At 38.9% G+C, this 19,664-nt stretch overlaps 1 protein-coding gene across 4 annotated transcripts in view; it reads left to right on the top strand.

Moving 5' to 3' along the window:
* Positions 1-14,381, top strand: part of LOC115955772 (gamma-glutamyl hydrolase 2-like) — a 50,797-nt gene extending 36,416 nt beyond the window's left edge. For 2 of the 4 annotated variants that reach the window (XM_031074096.1, XM_031074095.1), the window contains 3 exons: positions 7,627-7,716; positions 14,025-14,117; positions 14,202-14,381. In XM_031074096.1, coding sequence (XP_030929956.1) covers positions 7,627-7,716; positions 14,025-14,117; positions 14,202-14,235 — 217 coding nt within the window. In that variant the 3' untranslated portion in view covers positions 14,236-14,381. Of the gene's footprint in view, positions 1-7,626; positions 7,717-14,024; positions 14,118-14,201 lie in introns of those variants that run through there. The other 2 variants (XM_031074097.1, XM_031074098.1) reach the window with 2 other exon arrangements.
* The last annotated feature ends 5,283 nt before the right edge of the window (positions 14,382-19,664 follow it).

Below are 19,664 nucleotides of genomic sequence, written 5' to 3'. Positions count from 1 at the left end.
TGGTGGAAGAGGGGGAACCTATTTTGAATTGCGTATCTTTGAGAGGGGTAAGTAATATTTGAGATCTATATGTATGGGAAAAAATGTAGGCTAATGGTTACTATCTAGTATAGAGAAAACGATGTTAGTAAGCAATCCCAAACAATTCCTTACATTCAGAGAGGGCGATATTGCGTATATGTTTCAGAGGTGCTTAAATGCTTTTCAAAGGTATATTGATGTGATTAAACTTAAGGCTTAAGGACGTCAGAGGTTAGTGCTTATTCCAGAAGGTAGATGCGTGGGTGGAGGGGTTCTAGGTTTGAGTTGCAAAGTTTTTTAAAACCTAGCAAGCATGCTTTGGGGGAATCACATGCATATATACTTTGCACAATCAACATAAGGCCAAGGTGCATGCTTCTCACTCTTTTGTAGCAATGGCGAAAGGGGAGAAGAGCAAAGATGTGGTGGTAACTGCCCTTGTGCCTAATGCAATAGATAAAGGGAAACAATGTTTACGGGCAGAAGCTCCTTCGATGTTGATGATAGAAGCTGAAACCAAAACAAGCTATGTGTGGTGTGAATGATAGGATCTAGCAGGGTCTAAGGCTTCGGATGGTCATGGGCAACAATGCTCGGAAATCTCAATGAATTAATGCTCACTCAAAATTAACGGAATCTATTCAAACAAGACTTCCGTTACATTTTGATTCAAACTCAAAAAAAAAAAAAAAAAAAAAAAATGAAAATCATGGGAATCCCAAATTTTGAGGGGCTTAACGGTCGTGTTCAACAAGGGAAGAGGCAGGTACTATGGGGTTTCCATAACTATCAACACACTCATTTGCAACCAAAATTGAATCCAAAATCTGATGACACAAAAGCATTTTAAGATTCAGAAATGAGGCCATCTAACACCCCTCTCAATTGATATGCCAACACCTTGGCCAAGATCTTATAGACACCACGTGCCAAAATTATCAGTCTAAAATCTCTTATATTAGATAGAGGCTTAATGTGTCTTCGGAATAAGAGCAATAAAAGAAGCATTCATGGACTTCTCAAATTTACCATATTCATGAAACTCCTCAAAAAAAGCCAAAATATCACTCTCCACAACCCTCCAACAATGATGGAAAAAGGTCATCGTGAACCCATTTGGTCCCGGAGCTTTATCCCCCTCCATATTACCCACAACTTGTAGAATTTTCTCCTTTTCAAACCTCTGTTTAAGCAACCCATTCTCCACTACCATAATATTATCAAAATTCATGTCATCCACCATAGGTCTCCATCTCTCTGTCTCCATTTATAATTTTGATAAAATCCCACCAACTGGTCAATCACCTATGGCTCCTCTTCATACACCACAAAATGAACCTCTAAATTACCCAAATAGTTATTCCTTCTATGGGAATTAGCCATCAGATGGAAAAATTTTCTTATCTCCCTCCTTAAGCCACAAAACTCTAGATTTTGTCTCAATGATATTTCCTCCATCGTAGCCAACTGATTCACTTCTGATGTCACTCCATCCCTTTCCCTCTTCTTTGCTAGTGTGAGCCCATTAATCTCGTTCTTCTCATCTAGCCTAACCAACTCCTCCAACCTCTTATTATTCACCCCTACATTTCCAAACCCCCTTATGTTCCACCAATGAATGTCTTCCATTAAAGGCTTCAACTTCTTAGCTAGCACAAAATAGGGCTTGCCTTGGGAAGAATATCAACTCCATCAAGATTGTACCCTTTCCACAAACCCATTTGTTTTAACCTCATATTCTCAAATCTGAAAGGACTTTTTCCTCTCACCATTCCTCCATCTAAAAAAATAGGGCAATGCTCTGAAATTGGATGTGGTAACACCCGTTGGATTACATCAAGGAATTGCTCCTCAATCCGTGGTCACCAACCCTATGAATTTTGGACATCGAAGGTGAATTAGAACCACTCGTCCATGTATAAGTCCCTCACTCAAGAGGTAGGTCAATTAAGTTCAGGCCTTCAATGAAACTCAGAGAACTTTAACATTGCTTGACTAAATCTGCAGCCACCCAATTTCTCACTAGGAAATGAATCACATAAAAGTCCCCCAGACAACGCCAAGGAATACCCCAAGAAACTCTCTAACCAACTCATTCCAAAGCAAATCTTTGTATACCCCTGAACAAGTCCCACGCAAGCCCATCTCTTAAAAATATTATATGCTAAGATTCTAATCAACGGTTTCAATTTATAATCTATATGCATTGCCTTGTTACAAAAGATTGAGAGGGAGACGGAGGCTGCCAAAGAGCAGAACAGGAAAGCTACGGCTACTAGAAAAGTCGTCATCCTTAAGGAGAAAGGGAAGAGAGAACTGAGGAATTTGCAATCCTCAGTTAATTATGATGGTAGGCAGCGTGTTGGCTGCTGAGTTTTTTTTTGGTCAGTGGGTCGTTAGTGTCTTTATGAATTTGAAAATTCTTTCTTGGAATGTTAGGGGTCTGAATGATGGTCGGAAACGTTTGATAGTGAAAAATTTATTGCGTGATTGGAAGTGTGATGTAATCTGCCTTAAAGAAACTAAGCTTGCTGGCCTGGACAGACAGTTGGTTGGTAGCTTATGGAGTTGTCCTTTTCTGGATTGGGTGGCGCTAGATACTGTCCAGACGGCGGGTGGGGTTTTGCTGATGTGGGATAGGAGGGTTGTAGAGAGGTCGGAGTGTTTGGTGGGTTCTTTCTCTGTGTCTGTTCGGTGGCGTGGGGTGGGGGACGGTTTCACTTGGGCGTGTTCGGGGGTTTATGGCCCAGTTGATAACAATGAGAGGGGTCTTATGTGGGACGAGTTGGTTGGTGTTCAGCAATATTGGAATGTCCCTTGGTGTTGCATCGGGGATTTCAATATTGTTCGTTTCCCTAGCGAACGGTTGGGTTGTTCTCGTCTTTCTCCGGCCATGGAACTCTTTTCGGAGTTCATTGGGGATCTTAACTTGATTGACTTGCCTTTGGAGGGTGGGAGATACTCTTGGTCTAGCGGATCAGTCCAGCCCTCGATGTCTAGGATAGACAAAGTTCTGGTGTCTCATGATTGGGAGGAGCACTTCCCGGATGTGACCCAACGGATTTTACCTCGTCCTATTTCAGATTATTTTCCAATTCTGGTGGAGGTAGGGAGAATGGCGAGGGGTAAAAGTCCGTTTAGGTTTGAGAATATGTGGCTAAAGTCGGAGGGGTTTATTGATAGAGTTCATTCTTGGTGGAATCGTCATTCCTTCTCTGGTACTCCTAGCTTTGTGTTTGCCAAAAAGTTGAAGGCTTTGAAAGAAGATATCATTCAGTGGAACCGGTCGGAGTTTGGTCATGTTGGGCGCAAAAAGTCTCATTTATTAGAGGCTCTGAAATCCTTTGATGCCAAGGAAGGGGAATTTGGCCTCTCTGATGCTGAGGTTTGTGAGAGAGACGCGATGAGGTCTGAAGTTAAGAATCTTCTCTCTTTGGAAGAAACCTCTTGGAGACAGAAATCAAGGATGCTTTGGATTAAGGAAGGAGATAATAATACTAAATTTTTCCATAAGGTGGCTAATTCCCGCAGAAGGTATAATTATCTGAGCTTTTTAGAGGTGGATGGGGTGATCTATGAGGAGGAATCTGAGGTGGCTGCCCAAGCAGTAAACTTTTATAAAAATCTGTATCAGGAGACGGAGGAGTGGAGACCTTTTGCGGAAGGTTTGGAGTTTGATCAGATAGATGGGTCGGAGAGGGGTTGGTTTGAAAGGAGGTTTGAGAAGGAGGAAATTCTTCTAGCCGTTAACGAGCTGGCCGGAGATAAAGCTGCAGGACCAGATGGTTTCTCTATGGCCTTTTTCCACCATTGCTGGAGAGTGGTGGAAAGGGATGTCCTAGCAGTTTTTGAGGAGGTCTATCAACATAGTAAGTTTGAGAAATCTTTGAATGCTACCTTCTTAGTTCTCATTCCTAAGAAGAACGATGCTTCCAATATTCGAGATTTTAGGCCTATTAGTTTGGTGGGGAGCATGTTCAAGATCTTGTCTAAGGTTTTGGCGAATCGTTTGAAACTGGTATTAGATCATCTAATTTCTGAGTCTCAGAATAGTTTTGTGGGAGGAAGACAGATTCTTGACTCAGTTCTTATTGCTAATGAGTGCGTTGATAGTCGAGTGAAGAGTAAGATCCCGGGGGTCATTTGCAAGCTAGACATTGAGAAAGCTTATGATCATGTGAATTGGGAGGCTCTTCTGGACCTTTTGAAGAGGATGGGTTTCGGGGATAAGTGGTGTAGTTGGATCCGCACTTGTATCTCGACGGTCCAGTTTTCTATTTTGATCAATGGGGCTCCTGCTGACTTTTTTGGGAGCACAAGGGGTCTGAGGCAAGGGGATCCGCTATCTCCTTTGTTATTTCTAGTTATGATGGAGGTCCTAAGTAGGATGTTGAAAAGAGTTGAAGGTGCCGACCTGATTAGGGGTTTCAAGGCTATTGGAAGACAGGGTGAAGGGGAATGTGTCTCGCACCTTCTTTTTGCGGACGATACTATTTTGTTTTGTGATGCGGACGTGGAACAGATCCTTCATGTACGGATGCTTCTCCTTTGTCTTCAGGCTGTGACTGGTATGAAGGTCAATGTCCTGAAGAGTGAGATGGTTCCAGTAGGAGAGGTTATTAATATTCATGCCTTGGCAGAGATTTTGGGTTGCCGGATTGGGTCCTTGCCAATGACCTACCTTGGTATGCCTTTGGGGGCGTCTCATAAATCCCCCTCTATTTGGAATCCTATATTGGAGAAGATTAATCGGAGGTTAGCCGGGTGGAAGAAGTTGTATTTGTCAAAAGGCGGAAGATTGACGCTTCTCAAGAGTACTCTCTCTAGCCTTCCTACTTACTACCTATCTCTTTTCACCATTTCGTCGCATGTGGCTAATAAAATTGAGAAGATTCAGAGGGACTTCCTATGGGGGGAGTCGAAGCTTCATTTGGTGGGGTGGGATAAGGTGTGTGCTCCTAAGGTTAATGGTGGCTTGGGTATCAGGAAACTAACTACCTTTAATAAAGCTTTGCTTGGAAAGTGGTTATGGCGGTTTGGGATTGAGGAGACCCGACTTTGGAGGAGGGTTGTAGCGTTGAAGTTTGGGGAAGAATGGGGGGGTTGGTCTTCTAAGTTGGGTAGGGGTGTTCATGGGTGTGGTTTATGGAGAAGTATCCGAAAAGGCTGGGAGATTTTTAGAAAGTTTATCCGGTTTGAGATTGGGGTGGGGGATAGAGTGAAGTTTTGGTCAGATCAGTGGTGTGGGGACTCTCCACTCCATCTTTCCTTCCCGGTTGTATATGGGATTGTTTCTAATAGAGAGGCTTCTGTGGCCTCATCTCTCGAAAGGCTGGGGACCGAGGCTCGTAGAAGTTGGAAGGTTCCTTTTCTTAGGGATCCTAATGATTGGGAGATGGGAGAGGTGGTTAATTTTCTCCAGACCTTGGATTCTTGTTTACCTCACTCCGAGCAAGAAGACCGCATGGTTTGGAAACTGTCGAAGAAGGGGGATTTCAATATTCGCTCCTTTTACGACAAGCTTCGAAGCCCCTCTCATTTTACTTTTCCTTGGAAAGGTATTTGGAAGGTTAAGGCCCCTACTCACGTCTCTTTCTTTGTTTGGACGGCTGCTTGGGAGAAGATTCTTACAGGGGACACTTTGCGGCGTAGAGGCTTTGAGCTGGTTGATTGGTGCATTATGTGTTGTTGTAATGGGGAGACGGTAAATCTTTTACTTCTCCATTGTGATAAAGCTTATAAGTTGTGGAGCTTGATTTTCAGATCATTTGGGATTTCTTGGGTCTTGTCTAGATCGGTTGCAGAAATGCTCTTCAGCTGGTGGAACTGGTTTGGAAAGCTCTCTTCTAGCATTTGGAATCTAGCTCCGTTGTGCCTTTTGTGGTGTATTTGGAGGGAGCGGAATTGGCGAACTTTTGAGGACAGGGACAGATCCGATGACCAGTTGCTAGCTTATTTTTGTGGTTCCCTTTTTGATTGGTCTAGGGCTTGGGGACTCACCTCTAGTGATTCCCTCCCATTGTTCCTTTGTTCTCTTCACTGTACTTAGTTATTTGTTGTTTTCTTTTGTTTTCTTATTCGCTTTTCTTTTTTTGTTTGTTTCTATCTCTGTACTTTCTGTTCTGCCTCTGTTTTCATGAGGTAGTTTTCTTAATATACTTCTTTATTACTTATCAAAAAAATTTTATAATCTAATTTAAATTCAAATTAAAAATATATATTAAGATTGTAAGACCTCAAAGGCTTATGTGATATAATATTATGAAGTCAGCCAAAAGTCAAACATTTTTGGTTTTATATATAATACTAGTCAATAACTTGTGCAATGCATGAGAAAGTTTAATATATAATATGATATTTTCTCTCTATTATTTTTTAAAAATATGAAATGTCATAATTATGATAGTTATTGTCATTTATTATGAATTATTATTATTTTTTTTTTCTATTTTTATGGAACTAAATATTCTACTATTAGGCATATATTATGACTGTTTGTTTATGGCTAAATGGACCCATATATCCAAGTCCATCCATTAAAAAAAAAAAAAAAAAAAAAATTATGTGTTAAAATTCTACTAGAGTTCAAATATAGAATAAAATTAATTTCAATTATAAAATATATATAAGAATAATGATGTGTAAAATTGTGAGAGTTCAAAAGTTTGTAGCACAATATTATGAAGTGAACTAAAAGTGAAACGTTTTTAGTTTCATATATAGATTATAGATAGATTTGCTTTGTGAATTACAAGTGTGGTGGTATGTTATTCCATAGTTTTTTTTTTGGGTGTAAATTACTTTCTAAACCTTAGTTTTGGGTGTGTTTTATTTAAAACACTTTTACTTTCAAAATGTTTCATTTAATTCTCAAATTTTCTAAAACCATTTCATTTTTAAACCTTTGATTTTTGGATATGTTTCATTTAAACCTTACATTTTAAAAATGTTTCATTTAAATTTCATAGTTTCTAAAAAAAATTCATTAAAACCTTCTCACATGTTTTCTGTTAACCTCGTTCAACATCATGTGATTAGTTGGTTTAAATGAAATTATTCTCTCTCTCACACACACACACACACAACATATTTACTTTTGAATTCATGATGAAATTAGCCAAATGTTTGCATCACCTTTGGATAATTGGCTTGCCTTTTCAGAATTCAGACAATCAAATGAATCTTTTGGATATGTTTCATTTAAACCTTACATTTTAAAAATGTTTCATTTAAATTTCATAGTTTCTAAAAAAAATTCATTAAAACCTTCTCACATGTTTTCTGTTAACCCCGTTCAACATCATGTGATTAGTTGGTTTAAATGAAATTATTCTCTCTCTCACACACACACACACACAACATATTTACTTTTGAATTCATGATGAAATTAGCCAAATGTTTGCATCACCTTTGGATAATTGGCTTGCCTTTTCAGAATTCAGACAAATAAATGAATCTTCATATGACAAAATTCTGTGGATAAAGTCCTGTTTTTTTGTAACTAAGAAACATTCTTGGTTTCTCTGTTCCATTTTTTAGCATCATTTGGTTCATTGTCTTCGAACATGAAAATCTTGAGCAAATAAATTATTTTTTTTCACCCAGATTAAGTTCTATATCAGCAGTTAGTGAGGTGCTGTGGCCGGGTCAAGCTGCCACACTTCTACTGTTGCAGCGGAAAGAGGGAAGGTGTCGGTGAGCAAAACGAGTCGTCCAGATAATCAAATTCTCACATTTCTTCATATCAAACCTTGGTGGACTCCTAGAATTTTAAATTTTCAGTTTCAACAAGTTTCCTTAACAAAAATCCTTGGTGGTCAGGAATATATGCATCATCTGGGTTAGACTATTATGGGTGGTTTTCGCAGTTTTTTTCCTGAATCCAAATTTTTTCAACTGGTGGTAGAGGAAGGGGGTTGGTTTTTTTCGTTAAGGATTTTTGAGCGGAGTAGGTACTTCATGAAGTCGGTCTTCATGGGTAAGAATGGGGCACAATGGCTGATGAAGAGTATAAAACAAATTGTTGTTGGGATCAATCCGAAGATTTTTTATACGTTCAGAGAAGGTGACTTAGCTTACACCCTCCAACGGAGCTCAAACTCTTTTGGCACGTTCTTACTCTTGACTGAGTTTAAAGTTGGCGGGTCTAGGAGGTCCATTTTTATTCCAGAAGGTAGAGATAAGAATGGATGGAGGGTTTTTGGGTTAGAACTAAGGAAGTTGTTAGAACCTGACAACTATGTAAATGATGGGTCTGGTTTTTCGAAATTCGTAGCTCAACATCATAAGGTTAGTTCAAGGGTTCAACCATTTAAAACCTTTGCCAATATGGTGCGTGGGCCTCAGGTGCAGGTCAAGGGCCAGCATCAGCCAAAGCTGGTCAGGGCCCATGCTAAAGGGACAATGATTTTAGAGGATAAGAAAAGAGAGAAGCAGAACCCAGCTTTTGAACAGAGGCCAGTGAGCACATCAGGTTCGAAAACTCTTGGAGGAGGAGAAGTGGGTTCCCGGTGCATTAATGAGGATTTTGAATTTGGAGAGACAGATACGGTAAAAGAAAAGAGGAGATCTCCATTGAAAATCCATTCAAACTGGAATAAACATGCTAATGGAAAAGAGTGTAAACTGAGGCATCTTGACTGGACATGAGGAGGCTTGTCTGTTGAGGTGAATGAGGAAGGAATTAGGCGTGTAGCTTGGTCATTTAATAAAGAAGGACTGAGATATTCTTTTTGGGTTAATAGCAGTCAGAGGGGGCAGGTAGTGGGTCCTTCAAGGTCACGGGTTTATCATAAGAGGCGTGTTTCACGAAATAGCGATAAGAGTGGTTTTAAAAGCCTTAAGTGGGTCACACAGGGTGAGAAGCCCATTGTGGGCTTAGGCTCCTTTTGTGACATGAGGTCCAAAGAAGCCTATGCTGGATTCTGGCCCAAATGGTGACACAAGCATGGGCTTTCCAAACTTTCCAAATATTCCAGAGTTAAACCCAATCAGACTTGAAGTGGGAGAAAGCTCTTCTTTGGCTGACCCGAAACTAACAACCCACAAAGCTCTTGACTCGGTGTTGGTGGCGAGCTCCAAAACACAACATGATTCCAGTGGGTCGACGGAGGTTGGGTCGACGGAGCCTACAACACCGATACTAACAACTGGGTTAGCGACGCCGGTACTAATAACTGGGTTAGCGTCGCCAGTGGGTATACCGAGGAGCGATGATGATGAAAGGAGCTCCTCGGTCATTCAGGTGCATGTGGCTTCGCCGGTAGGGGTGACGCAGACCGAGGCTGAAGGAGTAGTGTCAACTCACCAGCGCTGGGCATCGCCGGTGGAAGTATCGAGGTGTATCGAGCTTCTTCTGAAGATGTTTCAGATTTAGCTCCAACCGGAACAGTACTTTGGGCTTTAACATGCTGTCGGGTGGGCTGATTTCTAAAGGTAATAGGTCGGTGATTCTTGAATTTGTGCCGAGATTGGTTGGACCTTCTTTTCCCAATCTTTTTCTGGAGTTTTTGAGAGCTGGGTCAATGGATCTGGGAGTATTGGGTCAAGAGGCTAATTCTTTTTCTAGTAAGGAACTTTTAAGTCTTCCTAGGGAGGTCTTGCTTGTGGAGGATGTAGTGGATTTTTCTGTGGGTTTTGGTGCAACAGAAGTGTCAGATTGTTTACCTCTGCAAACCATTGCTCTGTCTGTGCCAACAATTTCGGCAGAGTTGGAGGAGGCCACTGAGGTATTGAGTATTGAGAATAAGTTAGATATTTATGGGTGGGTGAAGCACAGAATTCCTGGGTTCAGTAAATTGGTTGGGTTGTCAACGATCCGACATGAGAAGTTGTGCATTGCTCTCTTACAGAGGTTAGAAACTGTGATGGAAGCAGCAAATGTGTTACACAGGAAAGAAACAGGTAGCAAAAAAGTGGCTAAGTCCAAAAACAAGGGACGTAGAGAGTTGCAAAACTTGATCTGTTCAGTGAATTATGATAGGAGATAGAGGGCGGTCTTGTGCTGGTGTTAGTAGTTGGGGATAGTTTTGTGTTTATGAAGATAAAAATGATTTCTTGGAATGTTAGAGGTTTAAATGATCCTCGGAAACGCCTTGTGGTGAAGAATTTGTTGCGGGAGTGGAAGTGTGATGTTATTTGTTTACAAGAGACGAAAATTGCTAGCATGAATAGACAGTTGGTTTGTAGTTTGTGGAGTTGTCCATATGTGGATTGAGCTGTTTTGGAGGCTGATTGGACTGCTGGTGGTATTTTGCTTATGTGGGATAAAAGGGTTTTGGAGAAAGTGGAGGTTATGGTTGGTACTTTCTCAGTTTCGATAAAGTGGCAAGGGGTGGGGGACGGTTTTATATGGGCATGCTCAGGGGTGTATGGCCCAAATGATAATATTGAGAAGGGTCACATGTGAGATGATTTGGTGGGTATTTAGCAGTATTGGAGGATACCGTGGTGCTGCTTTGGGGATTTTAATATTGTTCGCTTTCATAGTGAGCGTAGGGGTGAGACTCATTTGACCTTGGCTATGGAAAAATTCTCTGAATTTAATGAGGATCTTAATTTGGTTGATTTGCCTGTGGAATGAGGTAGATATACTTGGTCAAGTGGTACTGATCAACCAGCGATGTCTAGGATTGATAGGGCTTTGGTCACTCCAGATTGGGAGGACCATTTCCCAGATGTTATTCAAAGGATTTTGTCCCGTCCTATCTCAGACCACAGTCCAATTCTTTTGGAGGCAAGGGGGAAAAGTCCATTTAGATTTGAAAATATGTGGTTGAAAACGGAGGGATTTGTGGACTGAGTTCAATCTTGGTGGAATCGGCATTCTTTTGTAGGTACACCAAGCTTCGTGCTTGCAAGAAAATTGAAGACTTTGAAAGAGGACATTGTGCAATGGAATCGCCGAGAGTTTGGTAATGTAGTGCGTCAAAAGAATCAGCTTTTGGAGGAGCTGAAAAAATTAGACGCCAAGGAATGGGACTTTGGTCTCACTGATGGTGAGAAAGGTCATAGGGCAGCTTTGAGGTCCCAGGTGGAGCATCTTCTTTCCTTAGAAGAAATTTCCTGGAGACAAAAATCTACGATGTTATGTATCAAGGAAGGGGATAATAACACCAATTTTTTTCACAAAATGGCTAATTCCCATAGAAGGTTTAATCATCTAAGGACCTGGAGGTGGATGGGGTGGTTTTTGAGGAGGAATCCGAGGTAACTAATCAGATGGTACAATTTTATAAAAACTTGTACAAGGAGACTGAGGGGTGGAGGCCCCTTGTGGAGGGTTTGGAATTTGATCGTATTGGGGATATGGAGAGGGTTTGGCTTGAAAGGAAATTTGAGAGAGAGGAGATACTCCAAGTTGTAAATGACTTGGAAGGGGATAAAGTTCCAGGTCCGGATGGGTTTACTATGGCGTTTTATCATCATTGTTGGAAAGTAGTGGAGAAAGACGTCTTAGCGGTCTTTGAAGAGTTTTTTCAACATTGTAAGTTTGAAAAGTCCCTTAATGCTACCTTCATTGCATTAATTCCTAAAAAGAATGATGCCTTTAATATTAGTGATTTCCGACCTATTAGCTTGGTGGAGAGTGTGTATAAAATCTTGTCTAAGATTTTGGCAAACCGTTTGAGAGTGGTTTTAGATCAATTGATCTCTGAGACTCAGAATAGCTTTGTGGGTGGGAGACAAATTCTGGACTCGGTTCTTGCGAATGAGTGTGTGGATAGCCAAGGGAAGAGGAGGGTTCCTATAGTCATTTGTAAACTTGATATTGAGAAAGCCTATGATCATGTGAATTGGGAGGCTTTGTTGAATTTGTTGAATAGAATGGGCATTGGAGTGAAGTGGTGTAAGTGGATCCATACTTGTATTTCCACAATTCAATTCTCGGTTTTGATTAATGGGTCTCTAGCTGATTTTTTTGGTAGTTCGAGGGGTTTAAGATAAGGGGATCCGCTATCTCCTATGCTGTTTTTGATTATGATGGAGGTGTTTAGTAGGATGTTGAGAAGAGTGGAGGGAGCTGGCTTGATCCGTGGTTTTAAAGCTGAGGGTAGGAGGGGTGGTGAAGAATGTGTTACACATCTATTATTTGCAGACGATACCATCCTATTTTGTGATGCGGATGTGGAGCAAATTCTTCATATTCGGCTATTGTTACTCAGTTTTCAGGCGGTAACAGGTTTGAAGGTTAATGTGCATAAGAGTGAAATGGTTCCTATAGGGGAGGTTGATGATGTGCATGCTTTGGCTGAAATTTTGGGCTGCAAAGTTGGAAAATTGCCTATGTCTTATCTTGGTATGCCGTTGGGGGCTTCACATAATTTCCCTTCAATTTGGAATCCTATTTTGGAAAAATTTGAGCAGCATCTAGCTGGGTGGAAGAAGTTGTATTTGTCTAAGGGGGGTCGATTGATGTTACTCAAGAGTACGCTATCTAGTCTTCTTACCTATTTTCTTTCGTTATTCACAATCCCTACTTATGTAGCTAATAAAATTGAAAAGTTGTAAAGGGACTTTCTATGGGGTGATAGCAAGACTCATCTGGTAGGATAGGATAAAGTTTGTGTGCCTATAGTCAATGGTGGCTTGGGGATAAGGAAACTTACTACTTTCAATAAGGCCTTATTGGGGAAATGGTTGTGGCGGTTTGGGAAGGAAGAGGGTCGGTTATGGAGGAGGGTGGTAGTTTCAAAATATGGAGAAGAATGGGGGGGATGGACCTCAAAGTTGGGTAGGGGAGTTAATGGGTGTGGTTTGTGGAGAGGTATTCGCATGGGATGGGAGGAATTCAGCAAATATTGTCAGTTTGTTGTTGGGTTGGGGAATAGAGTGAGGTTTTGGCAAGATGGGTGGTATGGGGATCAACCTTTTCTATTGGCTTTCCCAAAGCTGTATGGTATTGCCGTTAATAAGGAGGTTTCTGTAGAAGCTTCTTTGTCAAGGCAAGGGGCGGAGGATAGAAGAATTTGGGATGTTCGTTTTATTCGAGAATTTAATGATTGGGAGATGGATGAAGGGCTGCATTTTCTTCATATATTAGGAGCTAATACTCCTCCAATGGATGTGGGAGACCGGATGAGATGGAAGTTTAGGTGAGTTTCCTTTTTTGTTTGGTGTGTTGCTTGGAATAAGATCCTAACGGGTGATAACCTGAAATTGAGGAGATTGGTTTATGTGGATTGGTGTATTATGTGCCATCATTGTGGAGAGACGGTAGATCACTTATTTCTTCATTGTGAGATGGCTTATCGATTTTGGAGCTTTGTCTTTATAACTTTTGGCTTGTCTTGGGTTATACCTAGATCGATCCCAGATTTGCTTTTTGGCTGGTGGAATTGGTTGGGGAAGCACTCGTCTCAGATTTGGAATTTAATTCTGTTATGCATCCTTTGGTGTATTTGGAAGGAACGGAATCGGCAAACTTTTGAAGATTTGGATAGTTTCGGTGATCAGATGCTTGCTTCTTTTAGTGGAACTCTTTTTGATTGGTCTTGGGCTTGGGGACTCACGACTAATGATTCTCTCCCTTCTTTCCTTAGCTCTCTTTCTCTTTGTAATTAATTTGTTGTTTGGTTTTTTTTTTTTTTTTTTTTTTCTCTCTGGGCTTGCTCTTTGTTTTTCTAGCATAGAGTAGCCTTTCGTATATATATCATTCTTACTTATCAAAAAAAAAAAAAAAAAACTATATAGTGGTTTTAATTAGCTAGTAAAGTGACCTATTGTCAAATAAGACATCTGATATCGAACATTGCCTAAACAAAAAATCAATTGGTGTCTTGGCCCTCTAGGTTTAAAATGTAATTTACCTTTCACCCCTGAAATTTCCAAATATTCAGTTGAGATGCTGTTATACTTCACATTAGGTTTTGGCTGAAACTGAAATTTGGGTTTTGCATCTTGTGCGTAAAATTGAACAGTTGTTCACACGAGCAATTGAACAAAATTCTGTGCTTCTTTACTAAACGTTTGCTGAGTGAGTTGAGCATGGTATTTTGGTGCAGTGAGGCAAGGAAGTCATTGAATAGGCCACCTTCTCGAAGAGTGCTCGACAATCTCATATACAATTACAGTCCCACTTATTGTGGGAAGGCTGGGTAAGCCCTTTTCTGCTGCAAACTGCATTGTATTTCTTTCACGTGAACATACTAACTTTATTTGATTTTCTGTCTTGACTGTAGGAAGGGATACGATGAAGTTTATATCTTTTCATAACTGCCAAACCAAAATTTTAAGGTCATTTATTATGTATGCGTCTTTTGATATATGTGTAGCGTGCATTGTATTTGTTATGAACTTTAAAAGTTGAAAAACATGACATTGATCATCTTTCCATATATTGAAGACTAATACTTCCCACTGGCCTGCTACGTCCTCTAAACTTAATTTGTATTTTATTCTATCATATATATATATATATATATATATATATATATATATATTCTTTTTGACTAATAAGAGTATCTAGATCTCTTTGGATATCTAACTATTCCCTCAGGTGTATGCAGTACTTCCCTACCACACGTACTAGGTTATTACAGGGAATAATGGGTGGCTCCAAAATGTTGACGAGAGGATTTAAACTTAAGATTTCATAGATATCATGAGACCTTAGAAACCATTAAGCCAACCACTTGGGGTTGATCATATAATATGCCAATATTTGTTTTCCTTTAAATAGAGAGAGAGAGAAAAATGGAAGTGAGGAAAATAATTAAAAGACAAAGTTTGGCTAAAAGCTAGTTTGTAGCCGATGACTACAATTCGACTCAATATCTTTTTATTAGATGTAAATTTAACAAATCTTGAATTTTTTTTTTTTTTTTTCCTTATGTTCTCCACACTTGCAAAATTTCTAGAAGATTAAAGATTAATAACTAAATCATAAATCAAAATTAAAATTTCAAGTTTTTGTAATCTAGAATTATGCATAAAAAATTTGTGGCCAATGGTTACAATTTCATTTAATATCTTTTTATTAGATGTTAATTTTAACTAATCTACCATTGGATTAAATTTTCTTCTTATATTTTCATACTTGCAAAATTTCTAGTAGATCAAAAGTTCTCAATTAAACGTTGTTGATGGCCATTTGTGGAAACCCAGGCAGACAGAAAAGCCCAATAATGAGGGTTACAAAGAATTGACAAGATAAATAGCAAAAAACTCATTAGGTCCAAGCGGCAGGAATAATGGACCACAGGCCCAACAAACAAATAAATGGGTCTTGAAGAGGCAAGCGGGCTCAAAGAAGTCAGGAAAGAAAGAAATAGCATCTCATGGGCAAAGTATGAGGTAGAAAAGTGAGAAAGGGCCGCCGTAAGCCCAAGGCAATGCAAACTATGAGAGTAAGGGGTTTATGGCAGACTCATGAACCCTAAAGATAAGGATAAGGTTATTGGGCCGGGAAAGCCTAATGAAATTAGTAAAAAGCCTATGAGAGTATGGAATTAACAAACGGGCCGAGGAAATCCAAAGAAAGCAATCAGGCCATGGATGCCCAAAGAAAAGCCTAAAGGGACATAAGAGCCTATGAGTAAAAGCAAAACAGTGCCCATGGCAGGCCACTGAGAAAAGGGATAAACGACTGACCCAAAAAGAGGTCCAGCAGGATTAAGTTATTACGACAGGAATAACAGTTCAACATAGCAGGCAATAAAGAAAAACAAAAGTGGGCTAAAGAAATGTAAGACCTATCATCATACGAAGCCCAGCTCCTGAATGGAGCGGGAAACCAAAGAAAAGCCCACATGAAGGGTTAGGAAACGCAAACGGAGAGTCTCCAGATCACGACAGGCACATGAGCAGCAGGCAGACTCTTGGACATATCTGAAAGGGAAGCACGCGCAAGGTCTAGGCACCACCAGCCTGTACCCAACCAATATAGGACGTGGTGGGGCCATGGGCTAGAGGTAAGAGGTAAAGGGGGTATGGTTTGGTAGTGGGGAGAGGGGAAAATGTCTATTTGCGGCTCTTGCCCAAAGCCCTTTTAGGAGGCACGTCCTGTTGGGATGACAGATCACCCAAAAGAGGCAAGTTTAAGGGAGAACCGTTGGGTGCATGCCTTGAGAGTAGAGTATTTATACCATGGCAGGAAAGAAGTGTTGCGGTAGAGGGAAAAATGAAACCTGCCTCTGTCTGGCAAGAGTGAGTGGTACACACCTCTAGGTCACCGGCAAAAGTACAAGTTTAAGGGACCAGACAGAGCATGCCTTGAGAGTGGAGAGAGAGAGTATTTATACCATGGCAGGAAAGAAGTGTTGCGGTAGAGGGAAAAATGAAACCTGCCTCTGTCTGGCAAGAGTGAGTGGTACACACCTCTAGTGGTCGGCAAGTACACCCAGACCAGACAGAGGCGGTTAAGGGGCAAAATGGTAAAACCTTGGTCACGGTAGGCACTATAAAAAAGCTCTTGCTGTGCCTTGTAAAGGGGATCGAAAAACAAAGTATATTTTACGGAGTGAAAAGAAAAACAGAGTAAAAAGAAAAGAAAAAAGATAAGAAAGAAAACAGAGAAGAATAGAAAGGAAACTAAGGAAAAATGAGAGTTAGTTCAATGGGCATGTACCAATAGATCGGTTTTCCTCTCTCCCCCTTCAAATCTTACTTTCTTCCAAAACGTAAACAAGGACTCTTTCTTTTTGGGCAATAATCATTCAGGTCCGACTCCCTCAAAGCCATTAATCCCCACGACAGGATCTTTTTCCTAGGGGATTATTTGCATTGAGAAGAGGCGTTTTTTCCTCTTTGGTTTTGCTGCGGCAGACTAAGTTTAAAACTTAATTTATGCCCATTTGATTAGCTAGTATTATTTTCTTCATTTTTCCCTGTGATTGATATCATTATGACTATAATAATGTTTTATTAGTAGGGAATACATAGCCATTTATTTAAATAGTCAGAATACTCTGTTTTGGTTGTTATTATATTTTTCTGTCGTAACTCGTCTGCAGCAGTTCTGCTTGTCGTAAGTTCACTCCTAGCAAATAAGGCATAAGTTTGTGCACAAACCAGCCCAAGTTGAGTTACAATTGGACCGGTCCCAACTCCCTTACTCAGAAATATTCGGGCCCACCACCGCAGGAGGCAGCCCAATACACCATACGCGAAAAAGGCCCCTACAAACGTTTAAAAATACGTAATCTAAAATTATGCATAAAAAATAAGTTAATAGTTTGTATGATAAATAACATTCAATTGACAAGAAATTTTATATGCGTGTTAAAAATATAAATAACTTCCACTTCAAAAATTAGATTTTCAAAATATAATAATGTTCATTTTTTTTAGTGAGAGTTGTAGCTGTCGATTACAAATTAGTTTGAAACCAAACTTTGTCCATAATTAAATAAATGATATGTAAATATAAAATTAATTAAGTGCAATGGACTTGTTAGTGAATTAGGGGTTAGTGATTCAGGGATTAAAATCTCTAACCCTTATATCCCTGACCCTTAAGTATCCAATCCTTGAATTACTAAACCACTGAATTGCTAAATCTTGAACCACTTGTTGGGGATTTTACCAAATCAAAGAGTGATAATGAAAGAACAAAATAAACACATCAAGTAAATAGAAATTAGTAATTGACTTAGAAGCACAATTGAATGTTATCCTTAGACAATATTTGTCTTCATATGTAAGTTGCTAAAGAGTTTTTACAAACTTGTCCCTAGGATACAACCAACTTTATTGGGTTTTACATATAGCAATTTTAGAAAATATTCACAAGATTTCTTATGTTGTGAACATAAACTTCTATTTATACTTATAGAGTTATATTTCATCAAAAGGCAAGTATGGAGAGTTAAAACGTTTCATGAAACTGTTTAGAAGGTTTGAAATCTTTTTAAACATTCAGAACAGTTATCAAAAATTCAATTTTCATGAGTCTCGATCGATCGAGAGGAATTGAGCATCAATCGAAGTCTCTTTTCAATCGATCAAACGGGAATCGAACACCGATTGAATCAAGTTGGGACTCCAAGATATTATTCATCATCACTTCGATCGATTGAGCAAAAGTTTCGACCAATCGAACATACTAAATTTTGAATTTCACTTGGAAAATTCCAGATTTTGAATTTTTACTTTATGAAACAATATTCTTCAAACTCAAATATCATTATTACAACATTTCCATGTATATACCTATATATACAACAATCTTCCACGAGGTTGTAATAATATATGTCTCACTTGATTGATATTCTATAATGCATAATGGAAGACATCTTTCAACTTAAACCTCCCTTTAGTGTAATTGCTCAAGAAATCAACTGAGTTAATGGTGGCTTGGTGCTTAAACAAAAACTCTTATGTGTTGAAATCGGAAACAATACACACATGAGAATATTCACAATACATTTAAAAATCCATTTTGTTAGCACTATTATAGCCTTGTGCTCTTCCTAGTTTAGTGAACATGTAAAAAAGAAAACCCTTTTACTTTTGCTAAAAGCAGCACCACTCATATGTTCACAAAAGTGAAGTTCCTTCTTATGTCCCTGTTACACAGACATTTATAATTTATGAACTTCATTAAGAGTTTAAAACTCATCCTCTATTTCATCGTAATAGTTTGCACTAATCTATCCTAAATGAGACACAAATTTAGTGCTCTTACTAATCACGTATCAATAGCTTGTTGTTACCCTTTAAATCTCTTAGATATAACAAGTTCATGATTAGGTTCCTATTATTGGTGGTTCTCTTTAAAGAAGGGTTTTAGTCTCATTTCAATGGATATTATCCTTACCAAGTCTCGAGACACGCTTAAGTAAATGGCCTATTTTATATATAGAATTTATGTAGGCAATGGACTAGTCCAACCACACTTGACTTGTCTAACGTATTCTTGTCTTAGACTTTTAATTCTAAGTTCACATCGTATACAACTCATGTACACTATACGCATTGTAGTTTCACAATTACATTACAAGGAATGGTTCACTATGGTCGTGGCCACGACCCTATATCAAATTTTAGTCATTTTATTTCCTTGCCCATTACCATTTATAACCAATGTTTTCAATTTAATTCTATAGCAGAGTAAGAAATACACATTATTTCTTTAATGCTTACACATAGCACCCCAATATATAGTGAATATCTCACTAGACATAGATATTATCACACATCAATAATAGAATTATCTTTGAATATTCTATATAATAGATATTCATCACTCTTTAATTACTTTCTAGTGATCAACCTCAATATATATATATATATATATATATTAACTTTAAAAGTCTACATACTGTGAAAGTAATGTCTAGTTTTGTTTCATATATGATACGCAACATGTACTTAATACACTAGCAAACTCGAGTTGTGCATCCGCCTTTCCAGAAATCTCTCTTTTTAATATTGGAATCAAAGTGTCTTTACTTCTTTAATGATATTAAAATTTAAGAAGCAAGTTCTCAACACAATAAGATAACACAATTCCCAATAAAATGAGAAAATATTAATCTCAACACAATGAGATTACTCAAATCTCAACAAAATGAGATAGCATAAATCTCAAAATGAGATTAATATAGTGCACTTCTCCACTATATTTCTTTACTTTACTTGATTCATATTCATAAAATACTTTCATTTAATTATTTAAGAAAGTACAAACTCACAGGTCTTTC

Source organism: Quercus lobata, chromosome 8 (genome assembly GCF_001633185.2).
Source record: "Quercus lobata isolate SW786 chromosome 8, ValleyOak3.0 Primary Assembly, whole genome shotgun sequence".
NCBI classification, from domain to species: Eukaryota; Viridiplantae; Streptophyta; class Magnoliopsida; order Fagales; family Fagaceae; genus Quercus; species Quercus lobata.
Note: the sequence above shows the minus strand (reverse complement) of the source record. Positions and strands in the feature narration are given on the sequence as shown.